Source organism: Pavona decussata, unplaced genomic scaffold (assembly GCF_977016875.1).
Source record: "Pavona decussata unplaced genomic scaffold, jaPavDecu1.1 SCAFFOLD_38, whole genome shotgun sequence".
Lineage (NCBI taxonomy): Eukaryota > Metazoa > Cnidaria > Anthozoa > Scleractinia > Agariciidae > Pavona > Pavona decussata.
The window spans coordinates 1,138,571-1,160,296 of NW_028145460.1; the positions used below are offsets into that span (position 1 = coordinate 1,138,571).

Consider the following 21,726-nt stretch of genomic DNA (forward strand, 5'->3'; position numbering starts at 1 on the left):
TTTTCAAATTATTCGTTATCGTTTTGAAATTTAAAGTGCCAACCGACTGAATGAGTGTAGAAGTTGACCACGCGTAACGCAATTGTTGACAAAGCTTGTTGCGTGACAACGTGACAAGCCAAATGTGCTGGTGGTAACCTCGTTGTGAAGCTCACATTTGATTGTAACGCCTGGTGACTTCTGGCTGGTGGCAACGCAACACAAGTCATTTGCGATCAACTTCTTTAGGATTATTCCCTCTTTAAACCACAACCAAACCAGAAAGCATGATTTTAATATGCTTTCAGTGATGCTTTCCTCATAAAAAATTGCATTGATATGAAAAGACGGCGGGATGAGTTGTACCGCCACGACATCGATTTTCCTCCGTCGCTCTCGATCTGCCCTGTGTGTGGGACATCAGTGTCCAAAGAAAACATAGGAATTCACGTTGAAGAGCATTTCACTCAGCCATCCACATCTTCTGAAACCAATGGATTCGACGATTTAGAAGGTACGGTGAACTATTTCAAAAGCGCAAATTCACGCCAAGAAAACATTGTTGAGTTTATTAAAAGCCTCTAGCAGGTTCCATATTTTTAGTATTTATTCTAGCTAGAATTAATGTCTGGTGGTCATTTTAGTTCCAGGGATCTCTGATTCAGCCGATTTTCGGTCCTGTACATATGGAAAGTGTCAAGAGATAGGTAATGTACAGATTCTTTGTTTTTTCCTGGATAGAAATCTGAAAAGACAAATTAAAATATTTCCCAGTATCATTTTCTTGTTGAAATGGCTACCCATGAATATTTTAGTTCAACGACTCTTTAAATATTATATATTGACAATAATGTCCTTTTTCTCTTTGGCAGACAGTTTAAAACTGTTAAGTTCTCTAACAAAATGTAAATTGATTTAAAAGGAAAAAATATGTTTAAACTTAAAACACTGTACGTAAACTGGTGTAATCAGCACAACTTCAGTTAATTATGTCTGTTTGTTGTTGTTGACAAATTTAAACTGAAAGAAAAGTGAAAACATTGTTAAACTCTTAATTGTTAAATGATTTTCTTCAAATGTGTTGTAAGTTAATTATTTCAAGTGTGTTTTAATTTCTGCAGATGACAGAGCCAAACAGGCATGCTTACAGGGTCAGTCAATGGTTGCTGCCACAGAATTTATTCCTTGTAAGAACTGAAATCTTAAATTTTCAAAATTAGGGAAGCCACATTAAACTTTTGAAGAAAATTGGTTTGATTGGCTAAATGCCATAAAATTCTGAATGTACATCCCAGGCTCACATTTGTTCATTTGAAGGCATTTTTTGCAGGGTTGGGATAGACCTTTTGAGGGAGCTTGTTATTAGAAAGAATTTTGTGTTTCAAAGCAGTTTGGGGCTTGGTAATAAGAAAGGTTAGAACAGCTTGAAATACTAAGGCAATGGACTAAAATAGCTTAAAACAGCTGACTATAACTTACAGCTCTTGGGCTCGGATGATCTGAATTTGTGGGTAGTACAACAAAATATATGTTTATAAAAATAGGTCTTCAAGTAAGGCATAAATATCTCTTAATAAAAAATAATTATTGATTGCCCTTTTGTTGTTGGAAAAAAAAAATCACATAGAAAACAAGCATAAAATAATAATGAAGTTATTGATCCCTAAGCATAGGATTACACATTCTGTGTAAGTGCAAAACCTAAATGAACTACTTTTAAATCACATTAAAAATTATTTGTAGCAATAAAAATATAAAGAAAAAAACATACCAATATCTTGTCCCCAAATGAAAAGCTTGCTACAAGAAGGACATGAAATCTGAATTGCTCTAACTAAACAAAAATGATAGCAACTCTTTATTATTACAGACAGGTGGCTACAATGTTTAACATCTTAGGAGAATTAAGAACTTATAAGTTACAGAATCACTTGAAATTAAAATCTAAATCCACTGTCAAAACACTTGTTAAATGAATAACCAATATTAGCATTCTTGGTATTGCTCTGCAACTACAGCTTACACATTAGCCAAAATTTAGGCATAAGTGGCAGGGGGTCTTTTCACATGCAAATAATTTTTTTTAACATATTCTCATGCAAGAACCTCCATTGCAAGCTGGATACAGTTTAATACTGAGAATGTGAATATGGTGATTGAAATAGACATCTATTTAGAAATAGTCACTTATAAACTGCTCCATGTTCATCCTTTGCTTGTTGGGAGAATTACTGTCCACATTCTCACTAGGAGCCCTCTCTCTCTTCTCTTTAAATCAGCTCTATTTTGGCATACAAACTGGACACCAGTTTTTCACCTAGAGGCTTATATTTTGAAGAATAACCTTAGCACTTTTCCTTTAATGAGCAATTCATTCAAAAGAGAAATTTAAATCTTTAGTTACTATACTGATGTTAAAAAAAATTACTGGCTCAGAGCAAATAGTTTTTCGGAAACATTTGGCAAAGGTTGCTCATCTCAAGAATCAAGTTTATAGTTTATTAATAGGTCTACATGGAGTCGAATTCTTTCTGTAACCATACCAGAAATTAGAAAAATAGGAATGACTGTCTTTCCTTTCTTTCAGTTTCTACATCAGACTGGGATGATCACATATTTGCACACACTTTAGAAGATCAAGCCCTTAGTGACACAGCAGGCAACAGCTTATTGGTGCCTGCAACATTTCAGCAACAAGATCAGTATGACATGCCATTAGTCTATACACACAATGATCAAGTACTGGCTCAGGAACTTGAAAAACAGGTAGGAAACATAGATAGGCAAATAATACAAACGGTATGTATTATTTGCATACGATGGCAATTTCAAATTGCCACCCAGAAGAAGGCAGCACTGCTGAAATGTCAGTGAACATAAACCAAACTTAATAGCGTTAAAGAATACCAAAACCTTTTGTATCACCTGAACAAGATGCTATGCTGTTTAATTAACAATTTTATCAACTGAGGAAACATTAGATATACATGTACATACATCTGAACTATGTAAATTTAAAAGTGAAGAACATATTATTAATAAAATAAATTCTGTAACTTGTACTTTGGTACCCCTCATCAGGTAGGTGTTATATTCATCAAGTCTGGTAGGAATTAATAGTAAGTAAAGGTAAAGTTGCACACAGAGCCTAAGTGGCCTACACGGCTGGAGCTTAGCCCGGTTTCTGTAGCATCAAGCAACTAGGAGTATTGCTACTCCCCCCTGGATGGGATGCTAGTCCATTGCAGGGTTACCACCAGCAGTATGTCGCCGGTACCCATTTATACACCTGGGTGAAGAGAGACAATGTGGAGCAGAGTTTCTTGTCTAAGGAACGAACCTGGCCTCGAACCAATGACCCTCAGATCCTCCGACTGTCCGTTCCAAAGTCTGACGCGCTAACCACTACACCACAGCGCCTCCACAAGGAATTAATAGTAATGTTGAAAAAAAGACTTAATTTAAGGTAATTATAGTAGTTGTCTGAGTGAATCTGCAGACAAAATGACCTCCTCCTCCTCCCCCCCTTCCTCCTCCTCCTCCTCCTCCTCCTCCTCCTCCTCCTTCTTCTTCTTCTTCTTCTTCGTCTCTGATCCTCTTCCTCCTCCTTCTCCTCCTCCTCCTCCTCCTCCTCCTCCTCCTTCTTCTTCTTCTTTTCCGACCCTCCTCCTTCTCCCTCTACTCCTCCTCCTCCTCCTCCTCCTCCTCCTTCTTCTTCTTCTTCTTCTTCTTCTTCTTCTTCTTCTTCTTCTTCTTCTTCTTCTTCTTATCTGACCCTCTTCCTCCTCCCTCTCCTCCTCCTTCATTTCTTCCCCTCCTTCTTCTTTTCTTTCTCCTCTTCCTTCTTTTCCTCCTCATTCTCCTCCTCCATCTCCTCCTCCCCCTCTTTTTCCTCCTCCTCCTCTTTCTCCTCCTTCTTTTCCCCTCCTTCTTTTCCTCCTCCTCCTTCTTCTCCTTTTCTTCCTTCTTCTTCTCCTCCTCCTCCTCTCTTTCTTCTTCAGCCTTTTCTTCTCTTTCTCCTCCTCTGAAGTCCTCCTCCTCATCCTTCTTCTACATCTGCTTGTCTTCCTTCTACACCTCCAACTCCACCTCTTCTGCAGTCCTCCTTCTCTTCCTCCTCCACATCCTTCTCTTCCTTCAACATTAATTCTTATCTTTGAAACTTTACATTAAAGCAGACAACCAGGAATAGTTTCCAAAAATAATTGTCAACTTTTCTCTCTAGTCTAGAGAAACACATTTACTCTGGTTTCTTGATCTTTTGTAGGAGATGGAACGACTTGAAAACCAACCATGTGAATGGGATGATCACATGTTAGCTCAAGCTCTAGAAAGTGAACAAAGAAGAGAGCTTGGAGAACAGAGACAGCAGGAGGAAGAAGAGTTCAAGAAGCTTCAGGTTTGATAATGAACAAGCAAACATTCCCTGAAGTTTACAGTACATGCTTACAGTCAATTCATGTCACATGTGACCAGTATTTCCGAGAATGAAATGAACATTCGAATTTCTGTTTGTAATAACCGACATGTGTATGGAATGTTGAACATTTCTCCGGAAATCTTTCCAAAAAAAATGCATTAACAGAAAAAAACAAACAAAAGATTCAAAGTACTTGGGAAGCAATTGTTATTCTTGAAATACTTAATGCTGTAATGTAAAGAAAAATTCATAGCTTTATACCGTCAATAAACTAGGGAAATTTCAACGGGGAACTCTGAAATCTCCTTGGCGATGTGTTCAAAACTGACATGTTAATTTCAAAACTCCGCTTAAATTTCAAATACCGGTCACCCGTGATGTGGATTGACTTTAAAAGTGCGCGGACATTCATAATACATACATACATGCATGCAAGCATTTATGTATAAAAATGTGTTTTTATACTCGAAGCAGTTGGGGTTACATGCATATTATCCAATAGTTGTCAAATTAGAATTTCAGTGACAATAGTTTCCATACTCATGTCATCTCAGTTTCATCAGAAAAACCAGTACCACAAAAATATTTGTTGAAAATTGCAAGCATAAACACCATACTTAGTTAATGTACATGAGTAACCCCCTTAGTTTCCTTTATTTGTGTCCTATAATCCTTCATAGTTAGATCACAGAGCAACACTTGACTTACGTTGATGATCTACTCCAGAGGTCGTGGGTTCAAATTCCGCTGAGGTCAAAGATTTTTGTTTGACCTCAGCAATCTGCATTTCCTTCACAGTGCTAGCAAGCCGGGGGATTAGTAGGATAGTAGTCCTCATGGCACTCATAATAATAATTTCATTCCATTTCTACTTGACTTGCTTGCTAACTAAGTATTTTAGTCATTTAACTTTAATAGGCACATTTTCCAAAATGATGTTGTTTGGCCAAAAAAATGCAACAGTGTTGGATACATGAAAACAAATGTCATACTTTTAGTGACGAAAGCCTCAACCAAAGATGAAGAGAAACACTATCACATGCCATTTTTGAATCAGAAACAGAGCTAGAGTTATGAAATTGTTTTTCTCATCTTGAAAAAGGCTATGTATGGAATGACATCAACTGGTGGATATGCTGCTCAGTACAGCCGACAGCTAGAGAGAGATGTAACAAGGAGCAAAACATCTGTGGGTGATTATTATGCAAGGAAAGCAGAAATGCTGAAAATTTTAATGACAGACAACGACAGTGGAGAATCTTGTACCAGAGGTAAAATCAACTCACAACAATTTACTGGCTGAGCTTTTTGTTACCAGGGCTATACATAGCGGCGGGGGGGGGGGGGGGGGGGGGGGGTCAATATGAATTCAGTGTGTTGTGTTTTCATTAAAGGTCTTAGAGGCAACTTTCTCTGTAGGGGTGAAAACAAAAATGTCCAACTAGAAACCTTGTCTGTATACAGGAGACCAGGAGACCTGTGTGAGGGGTATGCAAAGTTTGCCCCCCTCAGACAAAAAATCCTAGGTACGGCCCTGGTTACTGATCATTGTGTATTATTTTAGAATATATGTTGTACATTATTTAATATGGATTTGCAAAAGGCTTTTAAACACGGAGCGATCCTATAAAAGGGAAGGGCATGCCCCCTTTGAAGCGCTTTGTTGGCTTCCAAACGGATCAGTATAATGGTGGATGACGTCGGTAACGGTCGAGGAAAAAAGAGAGAAGAACTATCGTTTGTAAAATCGAAGAGGGAATCGATTTATCAATAAAAATAAGATAAACGCTAACTATATATCTTGTAAAACACCAGAAATTAGCGAGATTAACGATAACAACGGAAATAATCAAGTTTCGTTGCCGCAATCAAAAGATCATACGAAACGTACCTCGAAATCCTTCTACCAAATACACAGTACAAAGATCGAAACCATTATAAACTGAAGCCTGCGACGAACTGGACATTGTATCCCACCATCTGAACATGCTGATAACCAAAACAAATCTGTGTTGATCGCTAAAACTGGCGGGATTTTCAAAATTTTGCAGATGTTTTCCGCTAAACGTCCGCTCAAGTCGTCATGTTGGGTTCAAGTTCATTACCGCTTGTGTATCTATCGATCACGTACGTGAAAACTAACTCTACTAATCCGCTGGAAGTGGCAGTAATAAATTCTAAACTTCTATGCACAAGTCAAAAATAAAAACATCTAAACACATTTCGTACCTGATCATGCATATTTGCATAATTTGCTAATTCGAAAAATCACCAATATAAACAAAACACGACCTGACGTTGCTCTCATGTATCTTATGGATGAACTGATAATGGCAATGGCTCTCACATCAGTATTGAAATTAGCCAGTACTAAAAATATTCTAAGTTTATACAGTAAGCAATAGAGAGACCGACTTCAAAAAGATTACCAGCTCCGTCGTCTTGCGTGCGATCGCTCGCCGCTTGAGACACTTCAATTCACTTTCCTCCTCCGTTGCCCGCTCCGTTGTTTCTTCTAGGCTTCGCCTCCGCGACTTTGTGTCTTTACTTTAATAGCTCTCCCCCACTAAACGACACAAAGGATCGAAGCGATTCCATCTCGGAAGCCGGTTTCAGAAGAACAACATATTTCGAGACAGAGTTTGTTTACGAACTTTATCCTAATCATTTTGGAATTATCTCGAAAGGATAAGATTTTACCAGCCGATAAATGAATTTCCGATCTCAAAATAGACGGATAACTTAACTTTCTAAATTCTTCTCCTGTAGCCATATTCGTTGGATTGATTTTGAACGAAATTATTCGAACTAAAACAGCTTTTCCGCCAACTCTTCACTTCCTTTCGAATCGAAGTTGCGGGAACTTGAACGTGCTAAAATAAGACCTTTGGTAATCAACCAATCCGATACGCGCGTTTGGGATTTTTGATTGACAGTCTGAACTGTTCAGCCTGGTCTTATAGGATCGCTCCGTGTTTAACGACTGGTATTTTAAGGGGTTTAGTTCTGTATTACAACCATTTTTTTGTAGATGATTCAAATTAATGACAGTTTTTGATGGTGGATAATATTTCATCCAAAGCATGTTTTATGCCAAACTCAGGACAGTTGTGCTCTTTTTTAGAATATTAGTTGCTAAGTAGTAATTATTAAGAATAATTATTATTATTAAAGCCAAGACATTTTTGTCAATCTGTTTCAAATAACAACATTGCCCTTCTCAACTCTGTGGATAAGTTCGTTGTGCGTCTTCGCCAACAAGCTAGGCATTGCAATTTCGGTACTTCGTTGGATGATAATTTGAGGGACCAGTTGATTGAAAAGTTGACCGACCGAGAGCTAAAGAAGAAGTTGTTGGAAACGAGATATATCACTTTAGCAGACGTGTTGGAGAAAGCGAGAGCTTCGGAAGCGGCTGGACAACAAATGAAGTACATGGCGGGGGGAAGCGACGTCAACGCCATACGGAAAAAAGGAGAGAAGACAGCAGATCACGGTGAGAAAATTTGTTACAGCTGTGGGAAAAGTGGACATTTTTCACGCGATTCGTGCTGTCCGGCAAAAGGGAGAAAATGTGCTAAGTGCTTCAGGTACGGCCATTTTGCGGCGTTGTGCAGAGGTAACGTTCGACCTTCACCTGCAAGAGATAGAGAGAGTCGTCCAAAGGGAACCAGCCACAATAATAGAAGGTCGGCCCGTCAGACAAATCATGTTGGAGGCTGTTCAGAAGAAGAGATTCAAGTGGACGAAAACCCAGCGTTTGCATTTTATGTAGCTGAGGAAGGAGAAGAAGTTTGTGTGGTGTCAGTTGCAAGTGAGCCTACAATGGATGTGAGTATCAGTGGAATTGTGATGGAAGTGTTGATTGATTCAGGGTCAGTGAGCAATTTGATGGGGGAAGATGATTTTCAAAAGTTGAAGGGTTTAGGCTTTAAAGGGGACATTGAACATTGCTCAAAGAAATTGTTTGCTTAGGGGGGGAAGAAAGTTGATGTGATTGGCCAATTTGAGGCTGAAATTTCCACTGGGGATACCAAAGTAACCACCAAGTTTATCCTAGTCAGCCGGGGAGGTGCATTCTGGGAAATGTGACAGCAAGGGAACTGGGTGTTCTTCACATTGGACCACCTGTTGCACCTAGAGGTACCAGCTATAATGAGGTCCAAGGTGACATTGCTGACCAGCTTAAGGCAAAGTATCCTAAAGTGTTTGAGGGGATTGGAAAACTGAGAGATTTCCAATTGAAACTGCATGTTAGCCCTAACGTACCTCCTGTGGCACAAAAGTTGAGGCGGGTTCCATTTGCACTTCGTGAAAAGGTGACTGCTAAGATAGGAGAACTGTTGAAGGAAGATATCATAGAGAAAGTACAAGGCCCTACCACTTGGGCGAGCCCGGTTGTTGTAGCACCCAAGCAGTCAGGTGAAATAAGACTTTGTGTGGATATGCGCTGTGCTAACGAGGCTATCATTCGAGAAAGTTTGCCTATTCCTACCATTGATGAAGTGCTTGAGGAGTTAAATGGTAGCACTGTCTTCTCCAAGCTAGACCTGCGCTGTGGTTTCCACCAAATAGAGTTGCATGAAGATTCGAGGGACATCACCACTTTCATTACACATGAGGGTTTGTTCCGGTACAAAAGGCTAAGCTTTGGTGTGAATGCCGCACACGAGAAGTTTCAGCATGTTATCCGTCAGATTATCGCAGATGTTGAGGGAGTTGTCAACATTGCTGACGACTTGATTGTCCATGGTAAGACCATCCCAGAGCATGACCAGAACCTGCACAAGCTGCTAGCAAAGCTGGAAGAGAAGAACCTTACCTTAAGTGGAGAGAAGTGTACTTTCAGAATGAGTAAAGTGGTTTTCATGGGAATTATTCTTTCTCAGCATGGCATTGGACCCACCGAGGAGAAAGTGCGAGCGGTTGTGGAGGCGAGCCGTCCTACCTCGCCCTCGGAGGTGAGAAGCTTTCTGGGGTTGGTTGGGTTCAGCGCAAGATTTATCCCAGATTTTGCGACTGTAGCTGAACCTCTTAGAGCACTCACTAGGAAGGGAGAAAAGTTTGAGTGGAATGAGGAAGAGGAGCAAGCTTTTCAAACACTTAAACAGAGACTGGCGGGAGCGTCAATGCTAGCCTACTTTGATAGAGATGCGCACACAAGAGTGATAGCGGATGCCAGCCCTGTCGGTCTTGGTGCTGTTCTGGTGCAGGAAGTAAAGGGGCAGAGCCGCGCTGTATGTTATGCTAGTAGAAGCCTTAGTGACACTGAACGTCGGTACAGCCAAACCGAAAAAGAAGCTTTGGCACTTGTTTGGGCCTGTGAAAGGTTTAATTTATATTTGTGTGGCCTACCTGAGTTTGACTTAGTGACTGACCATCAAGCGCTGAAAACCATTTATGGTCCAAGATCAAAGCCATCTGCACGCATTGAGCGATGGGTATTGCGTTTGCAGCCCTTTAACTACAAAGTGATCTATGTGCCATCCAGGGAAAACATAGCAGATGCCCTTTCTCGGCTAACAAAGGTACCAGCATCCCGTGGCTATGTTCATGATGAAGAATATGTACGTGCAATTACCCTCCAAGCAGTACCTGCAGCCCTCCGAATAGAGGAGATAGAAGCAGTTTCATTTGAAGATGAAGAGTTGAAAGTCGTGCGTGAGTGCTTGCAGAGTGGGGATTGGGAGAAAGCACCGAAAGCCTTTGTGATGGTGCGCAATGAGTTGACCAACGTCGGCCAGATTGTATTGCGGGGAACGAGGATTGTTGTCCCAAGAGAATTACAGAAGAGAGTGCTTGACCTGGCTCATGAGGGGCATCAGGGGATTGTTAAGACCAAAGAGCGTCTAAGATCAAAGGTGTGGTGGCCAGGAATTGACAAGCAAGCAGAGAAGAAATGTAGAGAATGCTTCGGGTGTCAGCTAGTAACCAAGCATGTTCCACCCCCACCAATTAAGCCCACAAGACTACCTGATGGAGCCTGGCAGGAAGTAGCTTTGGATTTGTTAGGACCGTTGCCTGGAGGAGAGTATTTATTAGTAACGGTTGACTATTTCTCTAGATGGATGGAGGTAGATGTTATCTACTCAACGACAAGTGCCACAATTATCAAATGCCTAGACAGCCATTTTGCTCGGTACGGTGTACCAGTTGGCTTGAGAACTGATAATGGTTCAAATCTTGTGTCTGAAGAGATGGAGAAATACCTAGAGGAAATGGGCATCATTCATCATCACACAACGCCTTTGTGGCCAAGAGCCAACGGTGAGGTGGAACGAGAAAACCGGTCTCTTCTCAAAGCCATGAGAGTTTTCCACGCTGAAGGAAAAAATTGGCGAGCCGAACTCAACAAGTTCTTGCTGGCTTACCGATCGACCAACCACACCACCACAGGAGTGAGCCCAGCTGAGCTGTTTTTCAAGAGAAAGTCGACAACCAAGCTACCAGAGCTAACAGAAGTTGCTGAAAAACAGAGTGATGTGGTCTACCAACAAGTCAGAGATCGTGACGCAGAAAGAAAACAGCTAGCCAAAGACTATGCTGACAGAAGAAATCATGCAAAAGACAGAGCTGTCAATGTAGGAGATGCTGTACTGCTGGAAAGAAGGAAGGAGAACAAATTGTCACCATCGTATGAAACTGAACCTTACAAAGTTACGGAATCTCATGGTGATCAGGTTGTTCTGAAGTCACCCCATGGAGTCGAATACAGAAGGAATCTACAACACGTAAAACCACTTGTGACTCCAGATGTTGAACCCAGTAAAGAACAGGAACCAGAACCAACTGAGGAAACCCTGATACCAGAACCAGTGGACCGTCCACCTGAAGGGCAGGTGCTTCAGGAAGCAGCAGTCACGCCACGTCGTTCGGGGAGAGTTAGTCGGCCTCCCAGGCGCCTTGATGACTATGTTCTGGATTGAGCTTTTGATGAACTGTTTAGAAAAACAGAGACCTTGACTTGTTTTGCATTAGTGATTTTGTTGATATTGTTGATATTGAACTGTTTAAGACAGAGCTTGAACTCTTTTGATGAACATTGTTTCTAGTATGCTTAGTTGTTTACAAGTTGAACTAAGTCCTTTGCATTGATCAGTTTTAATGGCATGTTAGAAGTTGTTACTCGAGAAAAGGAGAGATTGTGGTGTACTGGGTACGAGTAAAGACACGTTTACATCCGGGAATGTAATTAAAGTGTATATGAAATAAAAAACAAGTTTGACTTATGTGTTTGTTTATATCCTCATTAATCGAAATATCCGGTTTTAAACTAACTAAAGCTCTTTTATGGGGTATTTTTCTCGCCTCAAAGTTCGAAATTGGCGCTTCGAAGTGTCTCCATCTTGCACTCGGTCAAAGCGATCAGATTTCACCGGATATGACGTAGCCAGTGGTTCAGAAAGCACGAAAGCACATTCGAAGCACCAGTATTCAGAAAGCACGAAAGCACATTCGAAAGAACGAGTATTCAGAAAGCACGAAAGCACATTCGAAAGAACGAGTATTCAGAAAGCACGAAAGCACATTCGAAAGAACGAGTATTATGACGGAGAAGAAAGCAAAGAAAGGGGGAAAGAACTATTTCTCGGCCGGTGGCTCCGGTGGAATAAACTGTGATAACAAGACAGGGACACCGAACATCACAATGCATTACTTTCCGTCGGACGAGAAGTTTAATACGTGCAAAGTGGACACGTTTTGTGCGCATTCATCGGAAAGATTTCGTCCCGAAGAAGTCCTTATGTTTGTGTTCGGCTCATTTCGATGAGAGCTGTTTTATAAACGGTGTAAAAAGGAAAGAAGATAGGCCTGCGCGACTCCCACTCGCGTGTTTTTTGCCATGTTCAGTTATAGTTTTGCTCAGTATAACAAGTATGTCTTTCAGCCGGGGAAAAGCCCTCTCTTGTATGAGCGGTGCTCCCTGTAAATTTTCTTTTAGCGCTGTATTTTCTTCTTATTAAATACCATTTATGGTTTGGAGGATTTGCGTGATAGTCACTGAACAAAGCCATGTGATGTTTTGGATTTTGATCTCAAAGGTCATTTCTGGGTTTTTATGTTCTATCTATTTGACCTCTTGTTTTTATTGTTTAGCGACTGTCGTTCTTATGCCGTTGGTGGCAATTGGTTCAGGCTTCGTATGGCTCATTTCAGTGTGTCTTGCGACAGTATAGCCTCTCTTTTTATCTTTGTAAGGATAGGATTTGAACCGTGTAATAATCATTATCTTGGAGCTTTTGTATTGCCGGACCCGGCTATTTGCTTTTGTGGCAAGATGTTGTGTTACTTATCTGACTTATGACGGTTATTTGTCTCTTGATCCTTTCTTTAGCATTGTAGCTTTGAAAAGCTGTACAATGCGTTAATTTGAGGGCTAAAGGCCGCTTTAGTTCAGTACGGCTGTGTTTTTTGTTATCGCTCTGCTCAGCTCCGCTCTGTAACTGTGAGGTTTATGTTGCGGGAGCTTAGTATTTTCCTCCTGTGTTTTGATTACGCCTTAGATTGATTACTGAGGCAATTCTTCTGTGTTGCTCTGGCTAGGGGCTGCTACGAGGGGTGTACATACTTTCACATATTATGTGATTGTTTCAATATACAGAACGAGTAAAAAATCACCAACTTTGCAATATGTAAATTACAGTAAAAGAATTATATATTACAGATCGAAACTTTGCCGCTACGAGTCCTTCAGCCGTTAGTAAATTCTGTGGCATTTTAGGCAATGGTCAGGCAAGACCACGGTTTAGATCCTAATCTTGTGGATCTCTCCAGTTGCCGATTCCTGAGAAATGATAGAGATGAGTTCTCGGTATCACTTCAAATAAACGCGCTCTTTTCTTAGGATTTATACTCGTTGGAAGGATCGAAAATCCCTCGGGGAATTCGAAAATTTCCTCGGGGAAAGACCATCTTGATCCTCCTCGTTGTCTTCCTCCTCATCACTACTGTGAGCAAGCGGCTCACCTGCGTAGGGTTCCACATGTCCGACTACTTCCATTTCATCGGATGACTCGGTGCTGTTGGATGTTTCTTGGCTCGAAACGGACTCAGCAGAAGATAGCGTACCATCACTTTCAGACATATTTTCAAAAGCTGTATAGCATTCACTTTATCGTGGTCTGAACTGAGCACACAAAGATATTTTCGAGCGCGCAAAGATATTTTCGAGCACGCGATAGCAGAAAACAAAGCGTAAACAGAGCTCTGAAACCACTGGCTACGTCATCAGAGCTAAACTCGTTACCAGTCTCCGGAGACACCACTTTGGGCATTTTAAGTCACTTTGAACAGCCAAAACACGGTTTTTTTCCTCTTTAGCACTATTCTTTTTTGTGCGTTTCGGAATAAGGGTATAACCACCTACCAATTCATGAAAAAAAAATTTTTAGTTCATGTGCACTTTAAGGAATGTGTTGTTGAAATAGAAACCATAATGGCGGACCTTAGTGTGTCTTAGTGACTTTGTGTCTGACTTAGTGTCACCCTGCGGCCCTTAAACACAACACCTGGTAGGCATTCTACAGTGATTGATAGCCTCTTCTAGCTAGGATCCTGAACAATCCTACAGGATCCTGTAAAGTTCTGTCTGAGTTTAGTTTGCTTCTTCATTTCCTATAGGGTCTTAAATAGGATGTTATAGCTGAAGATCTTTTACAGTCCTGTTTGAGATTTCTATCTGAGATGATAAATGCTTCTGTAACTTTGCACCCTTATCACTGAAGCACACATTTCCAAAGCATTTGGAAGAATGTTGGCAGTACATGTCTACCAGAAATTTAGGGTACAAATGAATGTTGTGCCACTAACACAATGGTTTTGCGCCGTGGTCATAGATTTTTCCTTTAATGCCTCGTGCGATCTCCCAATTCCTTAGTAGGGACAGTAACACCCTGTGGGAAATTCATGGGTTCACTTTAGCACTTTCAACATACACTGCAGAGTTAATTCTCTGAACCATCATTTGTCTTTAATGTATTTATGTTGTATTTTTTGGTTAATGGCTTGAAAATTTTAAAAAAATTAGTTTAGGCACTGTTTTTCTTTGCTTAACCTTAGACAGAGACATAAACTGAGCAAAAACAAATTAAATTTAGTTCACTATTTAATCATGAAAAAATGTGTTTGCTTGTCATAAGGTATCATTCCTCAACTTCACCATCGGTATGAGATGGGTGTTAGTGGCACCAAAGCTGCATGGCTTGCAATAGACACAGATCATTATGCCAGTACAGTGGGTGATGCTGGCTGGGGGTGCGGCTACAGAAATCTACAAATGCTGATCTCTGCTTTGCTGAAAATGGATATTTACAGACCTGTCATGTTAAATGGTGAGTGTTTTAGCAAGTCATGTCTTCAACATCAATGCAATATCAGTTTCTTTATTTAAATTATATCAATAAATACTTTGTTTATACTGCAAAGATAGATCAGCTGAATTAAAAGAAAAACAGTTAGTATGAACCTATGTACAGATAAAAAAAATATATTTCAAAATTAGATATAAGTTTAAAATGATTTGGCGTGAAATGCTGAGCGGATATTCAAAGGGTTTAAGGAGCAACTCAGGTGGCTGTAGTATGGACTAGGTACCACTAAATAAAATACAAAAATACAAGATACTACTACTAGAAGTACTACTACAAGAATTAATGTTAGTTCTAACTTTTGCCCACATACTTGCCAAGAAAGTTAGAATACAGAGTATATTTCCTCCAACACTTGGCACACCCCACTGGCTTCTGGCTGTCTTACACAGTTGTGGTCTCCTTCACTCAGAAGCCTTTCAGAGAATCACACCAAGCCGACCACGGCACATACTGGCACTGAGAGTGGTCACCGACAGGTTTTGTCCAACGCAGCTCTCGAAGCAAAGCCAGCACCTTCTCCTCAGTTACTTTAAGACCCTGAGTGTTGGTCTTGCCCGGGTTTGAACCCCGCAACCTCCCGCTCAGTAGCCTTGACTTATGTGTTCTACCAACTGACCTTACTGGGCTGAACTAACCCTTCTTGTACCTTTTGTAACTATCCAGGGAGACATGAACAGTTTTTTTTTTGCCACTCTTTGACTATTTTTTTTTTCAACCCAGTTGGAGAGAAAGTGCCATCCATCCCTAGAATTCAACAGTTTATAGAATCTGCTTGGACAAGTGGTGAGTATACTGTTGGTATAATGTAACAGTAAACTGTTTTCCCTCTATTTAGTTCCTCCCTTCATTAAGGTTACCGTATACCTTTAGAGGTGTCTCGCGTCCAAGCGATGTAGCACGTCCAGTTTGAACTGTAGATACCTAAACCCCAATATTAAATTAAAGCTTGTAGAGTTGGCTATTATACTATACCAAGAATTTTGAAATAAATTGAATTGTCGAATTTGTAGCGCTGTTTTCTCGAATCAATTTTTTCACTTGGGGGAAACACTTTAAAGAGCTAAAACTCAAAGGGAATTTGTTCGTTTGCCTTCAAATTTGGACAGTAGCTAGTTTAACATATACACAACAAAAACGTGTCTGCGAATTTTTTCTTTCAAAATATTTTTTTCTCAGAGAGCGATTTTTGTACGAACACTCCACATTTTTTTCATCCTATTTCGAAAATGTTGTGTAACTTTTTACTGCAATTGAATATGGTAAAACGCAGACACGTTTTTTAGCGCTTTGGGTCCGGAAACTGAGGAGCAAAATTAAATTAGCGAAAAACAAAATTCGCTTTGACTTGTAGCTTTCAAAAGGTGATTCGGACGCTCGCATTTAGAGGTCGTGAAAAATTCGACAATTCATTTTATTTCAAAATTCTTGGTAATTTTGATACCCAGCTCTACAAGCTTTAATTTGATATGGGGTTTAGTTATCTACAGTTTAAACTGGACGCGGTAGATCGCTTGGACGCGAGACACCTCTAAAAGTATACGGTAACCTTAAGCCCACCTCAAACCGTTCTAGTAAAAATATGACCCACTTTATAAGACCTAGAATTAATCAGCCCCTTGGAGCTTAGAGCAGTTTTCAAACAAGTGTCATAAAACCAAAACTAAACTAATTACTGTGGTCAATCACAACATCTACAAACAGCGAAATGAACCAATCAGAAGTCAACGCAAATACATGTACATGCAACCGGCGTCAAGCGCGGGAAAACGCGGGCGAGCAAAGCATGATTAGGTTGGTTTTTCTTCTTATTGGTTGAAAAAGTGGCGCGAATTTAATAACGGAGCATTATGAAGCAAAACCAATGCAAACGCGAAATTACTTTTGACAAACAATTGAAAACTGCTCTAATAGGGAAAATGCAGTCATAATGTTGAAGGTTCATAAACGCGTTTGTGCTTGCAAAGCAAACAGTACTTACTATGACCTTTGGCTCCAAAAAGCAGATCAAAAAGCTCCAAAATTAACTCTGTCTAATAATTTATTTGTATGAAAGAAATGTGATGGTGTATTTCTAGCCTGGTGAATGAATGAGAATGATGATGATTCTAGAAAGTGACGCAGGCATACTCGGAAAAAAGAAATCCGAGTGCTCCTATCAGGAGTCGAACCTAAGACCTTCCGACTACTAGTTCGGATGCTCTACCACTGAGCTACAGGAGACTCGTGGGAGCTAAGGCCATTAAACTAGGTTTAATGGCCTTTTTTCCAAGTATGCCTGCGTCACTTTCTAGAATAATCATCATTCTCAATTTATTTGTACCTACAATGCACGGAAGTTAGTTGTGTATTTTAATTTTCTTTTGGTGTTTTCGTAAAGGGCTGGCCTCTTTCTCTGCAGTCCTAAAATCATGAGTAAATCGAGTAAATAATGAAAAATATCTTCAGATTATTCTTTGGTCTGTTAAGAGGAAACAAAAGTCAACTGAGCGTTCCACTTCCTTTGTGTCAGTTACTTCGATTAGTAAACTAATTCTTAAAAAGTAAACCCTTAAAAATAGCTACCAAACCATGTTTCTCACGTTACAAGTAGTCCATGATCAAAAATTTAGTGCTTTGTACTAAGGAAACGTGTAAATGTTTACTTAAAAAAGTTTGACTGTAGAAAAATTCCCAACTTCTTTTAATGTCACTTAAGGTTTTGACAGGCAAGGGTCTGAACAGCTTGGCTGCAAACTGATTAACACAAGGAAATGGATTGGGGCGACAGAGATTGCAGCAGTGTTGAGGTCACTTCAAATAAGGTAAGATGAAAGTGACCACAAGGCGCCTACACATGCTGCTTGCGGGATACCCTGTCACTTAGGATGAGAAACCAAAGGTGCATTATTGTGAGGCTGTTCCGGAATAAGAATACATGTAATTAATAGACGGTACCTGTGTTCATTTGGGAACGATTCCGTTTTTAAGTCGCGAATGCGCGCATGCGCAATGAACGAGTTATCGTAATGTGGGGAAAGTGTCACTCGCTCGATCTGTCGTAAACTTTATATTAATTTAATCGGAATTTAATCATAATCATAAATTATTCATTAGTCTACGTATAGCGCATGTATTCACCATCAGCCGCCATAGCGGCGTAGAAAACAACGACCTAAAATTAAGGCAACAAATAACTTATTTTTAAAGAAAACAGCTAGTTATTTTAGTGACTGAAAGTGCTGCCTTGAAAGGCGCTCAAGGCCGAGATCGTCGACAGTCAACAGGGATTTCGCGCAAAATGGAAGGAGAAAATATGATGGAGAAACGTCTGAGGGTGTTCCCTTCTCATTCGCGTGTTCTTCTTTGGAGGTCCGAGGACATTTGACCGTCAAAATCGTAGCGCCACGGGTGCCAGATAGTTAGACACCCTAAACAACTGTTAAATACAAAAGTTAATCTGTTCCTCGGGAGTGGTGCCCGCGTGGAGCTCAGTCTTGCTGAGCGGAACGGCTAAAAATCTCAGCGGCGAAGAATGCAGAATAAATGCCTATGAGGGCCCCTTATTAAGACTTGTATGTCTTTCTTCTTAATACGATTTATATTTCGACTCCTGGGCCAACCAAACACAATGCGAACAATGTTTTATACCTTTCAGGTCACACTTCATTCCCGCATGTCGTCCACAAATCCTTAGTTGTAGTGTAGTTTGATGCGAGTACTGCTTTACCGTTACCACTATTCACTTCTGCATGTGTGCCGGAACCGGTATTATTTCGATGCGTGAACCCCGATGTCTGTTTTCAATGCCCGGATTGTAAACAACGGTTCTTGTTGCATTTCACCCAGGATTTCAGATCAAAGTTCCGCAACTGACAATACACAGAGACGTGCTACCACTGAAACAACTGAACAGCATGGAAATTTTAATTTATTTCATTTTCAAAACGATCAAATGTGACCGGTCAACATGACCGGCAAGACAAAAGGTTGACCGGTCAACTCCCAAATCAGTCCGGACATTGTCCGTTGACCGGCCGTTATTTCGAGCCCTGAAATCAATAGAATAGTCTTCCGTTCATTCTGCTTTTGACAGCAGAACAAACGGAATACGGTTTGGTCAGAACACCCAGACTGTTTTTTGCGCTTGTGCGTTTGTTTTGAAAAGGTCCAATGACTAAATTATATTAGAATAAATGAAGCTTAAACATTAAATAAAGCCTCAAGACATGAAAAATAAGGATAAATGTCGAAACTAAGCTTGATGGAAGTGGATACTGTCTGCTACTTTGAGCGGGCAGTTTGCGGCCAGGACTTGTTGCCTCGTTGGACCAACAAAATGAAGGACTTTGAAGTTATTTTCACTCGCTTTACTGCCTTAGAAAAACGTGACCACCTTACTTGAACACCAGATCTTTTCAAGAGTATTTCGATGTTGAAACATAGTTTTATTTATTTATTTCTTTTTTTCTCAGAGCCAAAATAATTGACTTTCATCAAGCAACAGGTTGCGATGGGACACACCCAGAAATGTTTTCATGGATCAAGCGTTATTTCAGCTGTAGCGTGAATTCCACTGTCCTCCCTGTGGGGTCATCTGTTCTCCGACAAACCTCTGTTCCTCCTCTTTACCTTCAGCACCAAGGTTTGTTGACTTACCTAGCATGCTTAGTTCCTTATTGTTGAGACGTTTTGAGTTATGAGGTATTTCAGTGCATAGGAAGTGAATGCCAAAGGTAGTAAGAGAGGCCCATAGCAAGTAACTGCTTTGGAAACCCATGCCTTAGAAGAGGGGAGAGTATTCCTTCACAAGACCTATGCGGGTATGTGCCGGCCAACGGGGTCGTATTTTGGGACTCCTGATTTAGAATGGGGCGTCCATGTTCGAGGAGTTTTATAGAACGAGGTGTGAAAACTTGGATAATTGGCTAATGCTGTAAAGAGATGCAGAAATATATAGCAGAACCAGATTTGTGCGGACCAGCACAACAGCAGTATTGGCGTTTAGTGTAACATGACTTGCACCCTCGATCGTCAACTGACTTTTTTTTTTTAACTGTTCTATTGCCAGTGTTTCTGTTTTTTTTTTTTTTTTCTTTTTCACTATAATTGGTTAAGCTGTTGTGGTCTCCCTGTCGACACGCCAGTTGCTGTTTTTCTTTTTATTTCCTGTGCCTGAAAACCAAGCAGAATAACCTAAAATAAAGTATTTTGCATGTTAATCAGTCGAACAAACAAAGCGATACCTGTTCTAAAATGGTGTTTTGAAATTTCATAGATCAATAGAACGGGGTATCAAGAATATTGCCTATTTTTAGAACTTTATAAGCGGGGTCCAAATTTAGAACCTGTGGGCACATACTATACTAGACTGAAATGTCAGCCGTCTCCTCCCCCTAACCCACAGGGGGCACGGGGAGGCTCCCTGTGGGTTAGGGGGAGGAGACGGCTGACATTTCTGACTACGGCAGATACCCACCAAAAGCGTACTCGAGTACCTTCGCGTAGAATATCTTCATACCATCATATTTATTCCATTGCGAACCATCCTATTAGTATGCGGGATGTCTTCCAATGAACTTAGTTCTTTTTTCCGAGTATGCCTGTGTCCCTGGCTGATAAAGTACAACTTTCTCTATAAGAACAAAAAAATTAGTTTTCATTTAACCATTAGATATTATCTTTTCTTCCCAGGCCATAGTCGGCTGGTGATAGGCGTCGAAGAGCACTCTGGGAAGGATGGAGGTCTGTATCTCCTGCTGTTTGATCCGTCACACTCCGCCAAACAGATGCAGAGCCTGTTGGAAGATATTCAAAGCAGCAGCTCCGGGTTGCGTCACCTGCGCCGGTCCTTGAAGCAGATGAGGTGTAAACAGTATCAGATCGTGTATGTGGACGGAATCATGGAGCCATCTGAAATGGAACAGAGTAAAACCTTGGATTCTATGAGAGTTCCTTGATGCTTGATTATTGATACCAGGGGTGCTTACCATTTACATGGAAAACCCGGAAATTCCTGTTGGAAAATCAAATGGTACGCATCATTCCATTTGGAGTACTCCTGAAATTACGTACTTCTGGTCAAAGTGACCCATTTTTATTATTCCTTTTGGGATTTACCGCTGATGTTCATACATTTTGCATGTTATCCATCTTCTGTTCAAACAAGCTAAATGATTTCGTATTTATGCCGAAAATTTCCATCCGGGTGGTTTGCGTAAATGGTAAGCACCCCAGATCTCCTCTGAAATGGCTTGGAAATCTGTCCTCTTTTTATACGTACCGTCGGTTTCAGTCAGCGGCTTAAAACAAAATGGTCATGTCGTCACAACTGCTCATTCCAGAAACTAAGGGGAGACTGGTACGAGTGAGAAATTGTGCATGATTTGGGCAGACGGATGGATAAGTGCATAAAGTGCATTTATTTGCTGTCAGCTGTGGAGGAAACATTGTTTTAGATGAGACATATGGTACAAGATCTACGCTACGCCGAAAAAACACCGAAAGCTGCAAAAAATTCATCGGTGCGAATGCCGTCCCACAATCCCCCACTCGAACTAGACTCCTCGCAGTTTCTGAATTGGGGAATTTTGTTAACTGCAAGATCGGTAACGTTAAACATGTTCTTGGATAACCACCATTACTGAAGTTTATAATGTAACTATCGTACCGAATTTTTTTTTTTTGGGGGGGGGGGGGGGGGGAAGACGGCGTTATCTTAGGACTCTTGAGACGACTGCAAGTTGAAGATCATCGTTACCCATCTTGCGGTCGACTTCAAGGTTTCTTTTTAAAATCGCGGGCAGACCGCAAAACAGTTGTTTTCCTCTTGAATTTCACGCAAGAAGACCCTCAGTCCGAAGACCGCGTGCGTTCGTACAACCGTGACGGACCAACGCAGAAACTACGGACTGTTTGGCAGTCTAAATCGCAGTGCGAAACCGACCGCATGTGAAACGGGTTGATTTGCTAGCCATTTTA

At 40.7% G+C, this 21,726-nt stretch overlaps 1 protein-coding gene across 2 annotated transcripts; it reads left to right on the forward strand.

The window, feature by feature from the left end:
- The first annotated feature begins 78 nt into the window (after positions 1 to 78).
- Positions 79 to 21,319, forward strand: LOC146483481 (zinc finger-containing ubiquitin peptidase 1-like). Of its 2 annotated transcripts, XM_085105675.1 has the most exons (11): positions 79 to 493; positions 624 to 686; positions 1,101 to 1,166; positions 2,567 to 2,745; positions 4,247 to 4,378; positions 5,502 to 5,670; positions 14,539 to 14,730; positions 15,490 to 15,552; positions 17,465 to 17,570; positions 19,221 to 19,390; positions 20,440 to 21,319. In XM_085105675.1, the coding sequence occupies exons 1-11, from the start codon at positions 319 to 321 to the stop codon at positions 20,703 to 20,705; spliced, it is 1,581 nt and encodes a 526-aa protein (XP_084961801.1). In that variant the 5' UTR covers positions 79 to 318; the 3' UTR covers positions 20,706 to 21,319. The 2 variants fall into 2 exon arrangements, with proteins under 2 accessions (XP_084961801.1, XP_084961802.1); XM_085105676.1 differs by lacking the exon at positions 1,101 to 1,166 and having other exon boundaries at positions 80 to 493.
- The last annotated feature ends 407 nt before the right edge of the window (positions 21,320 to 21,726 follow it).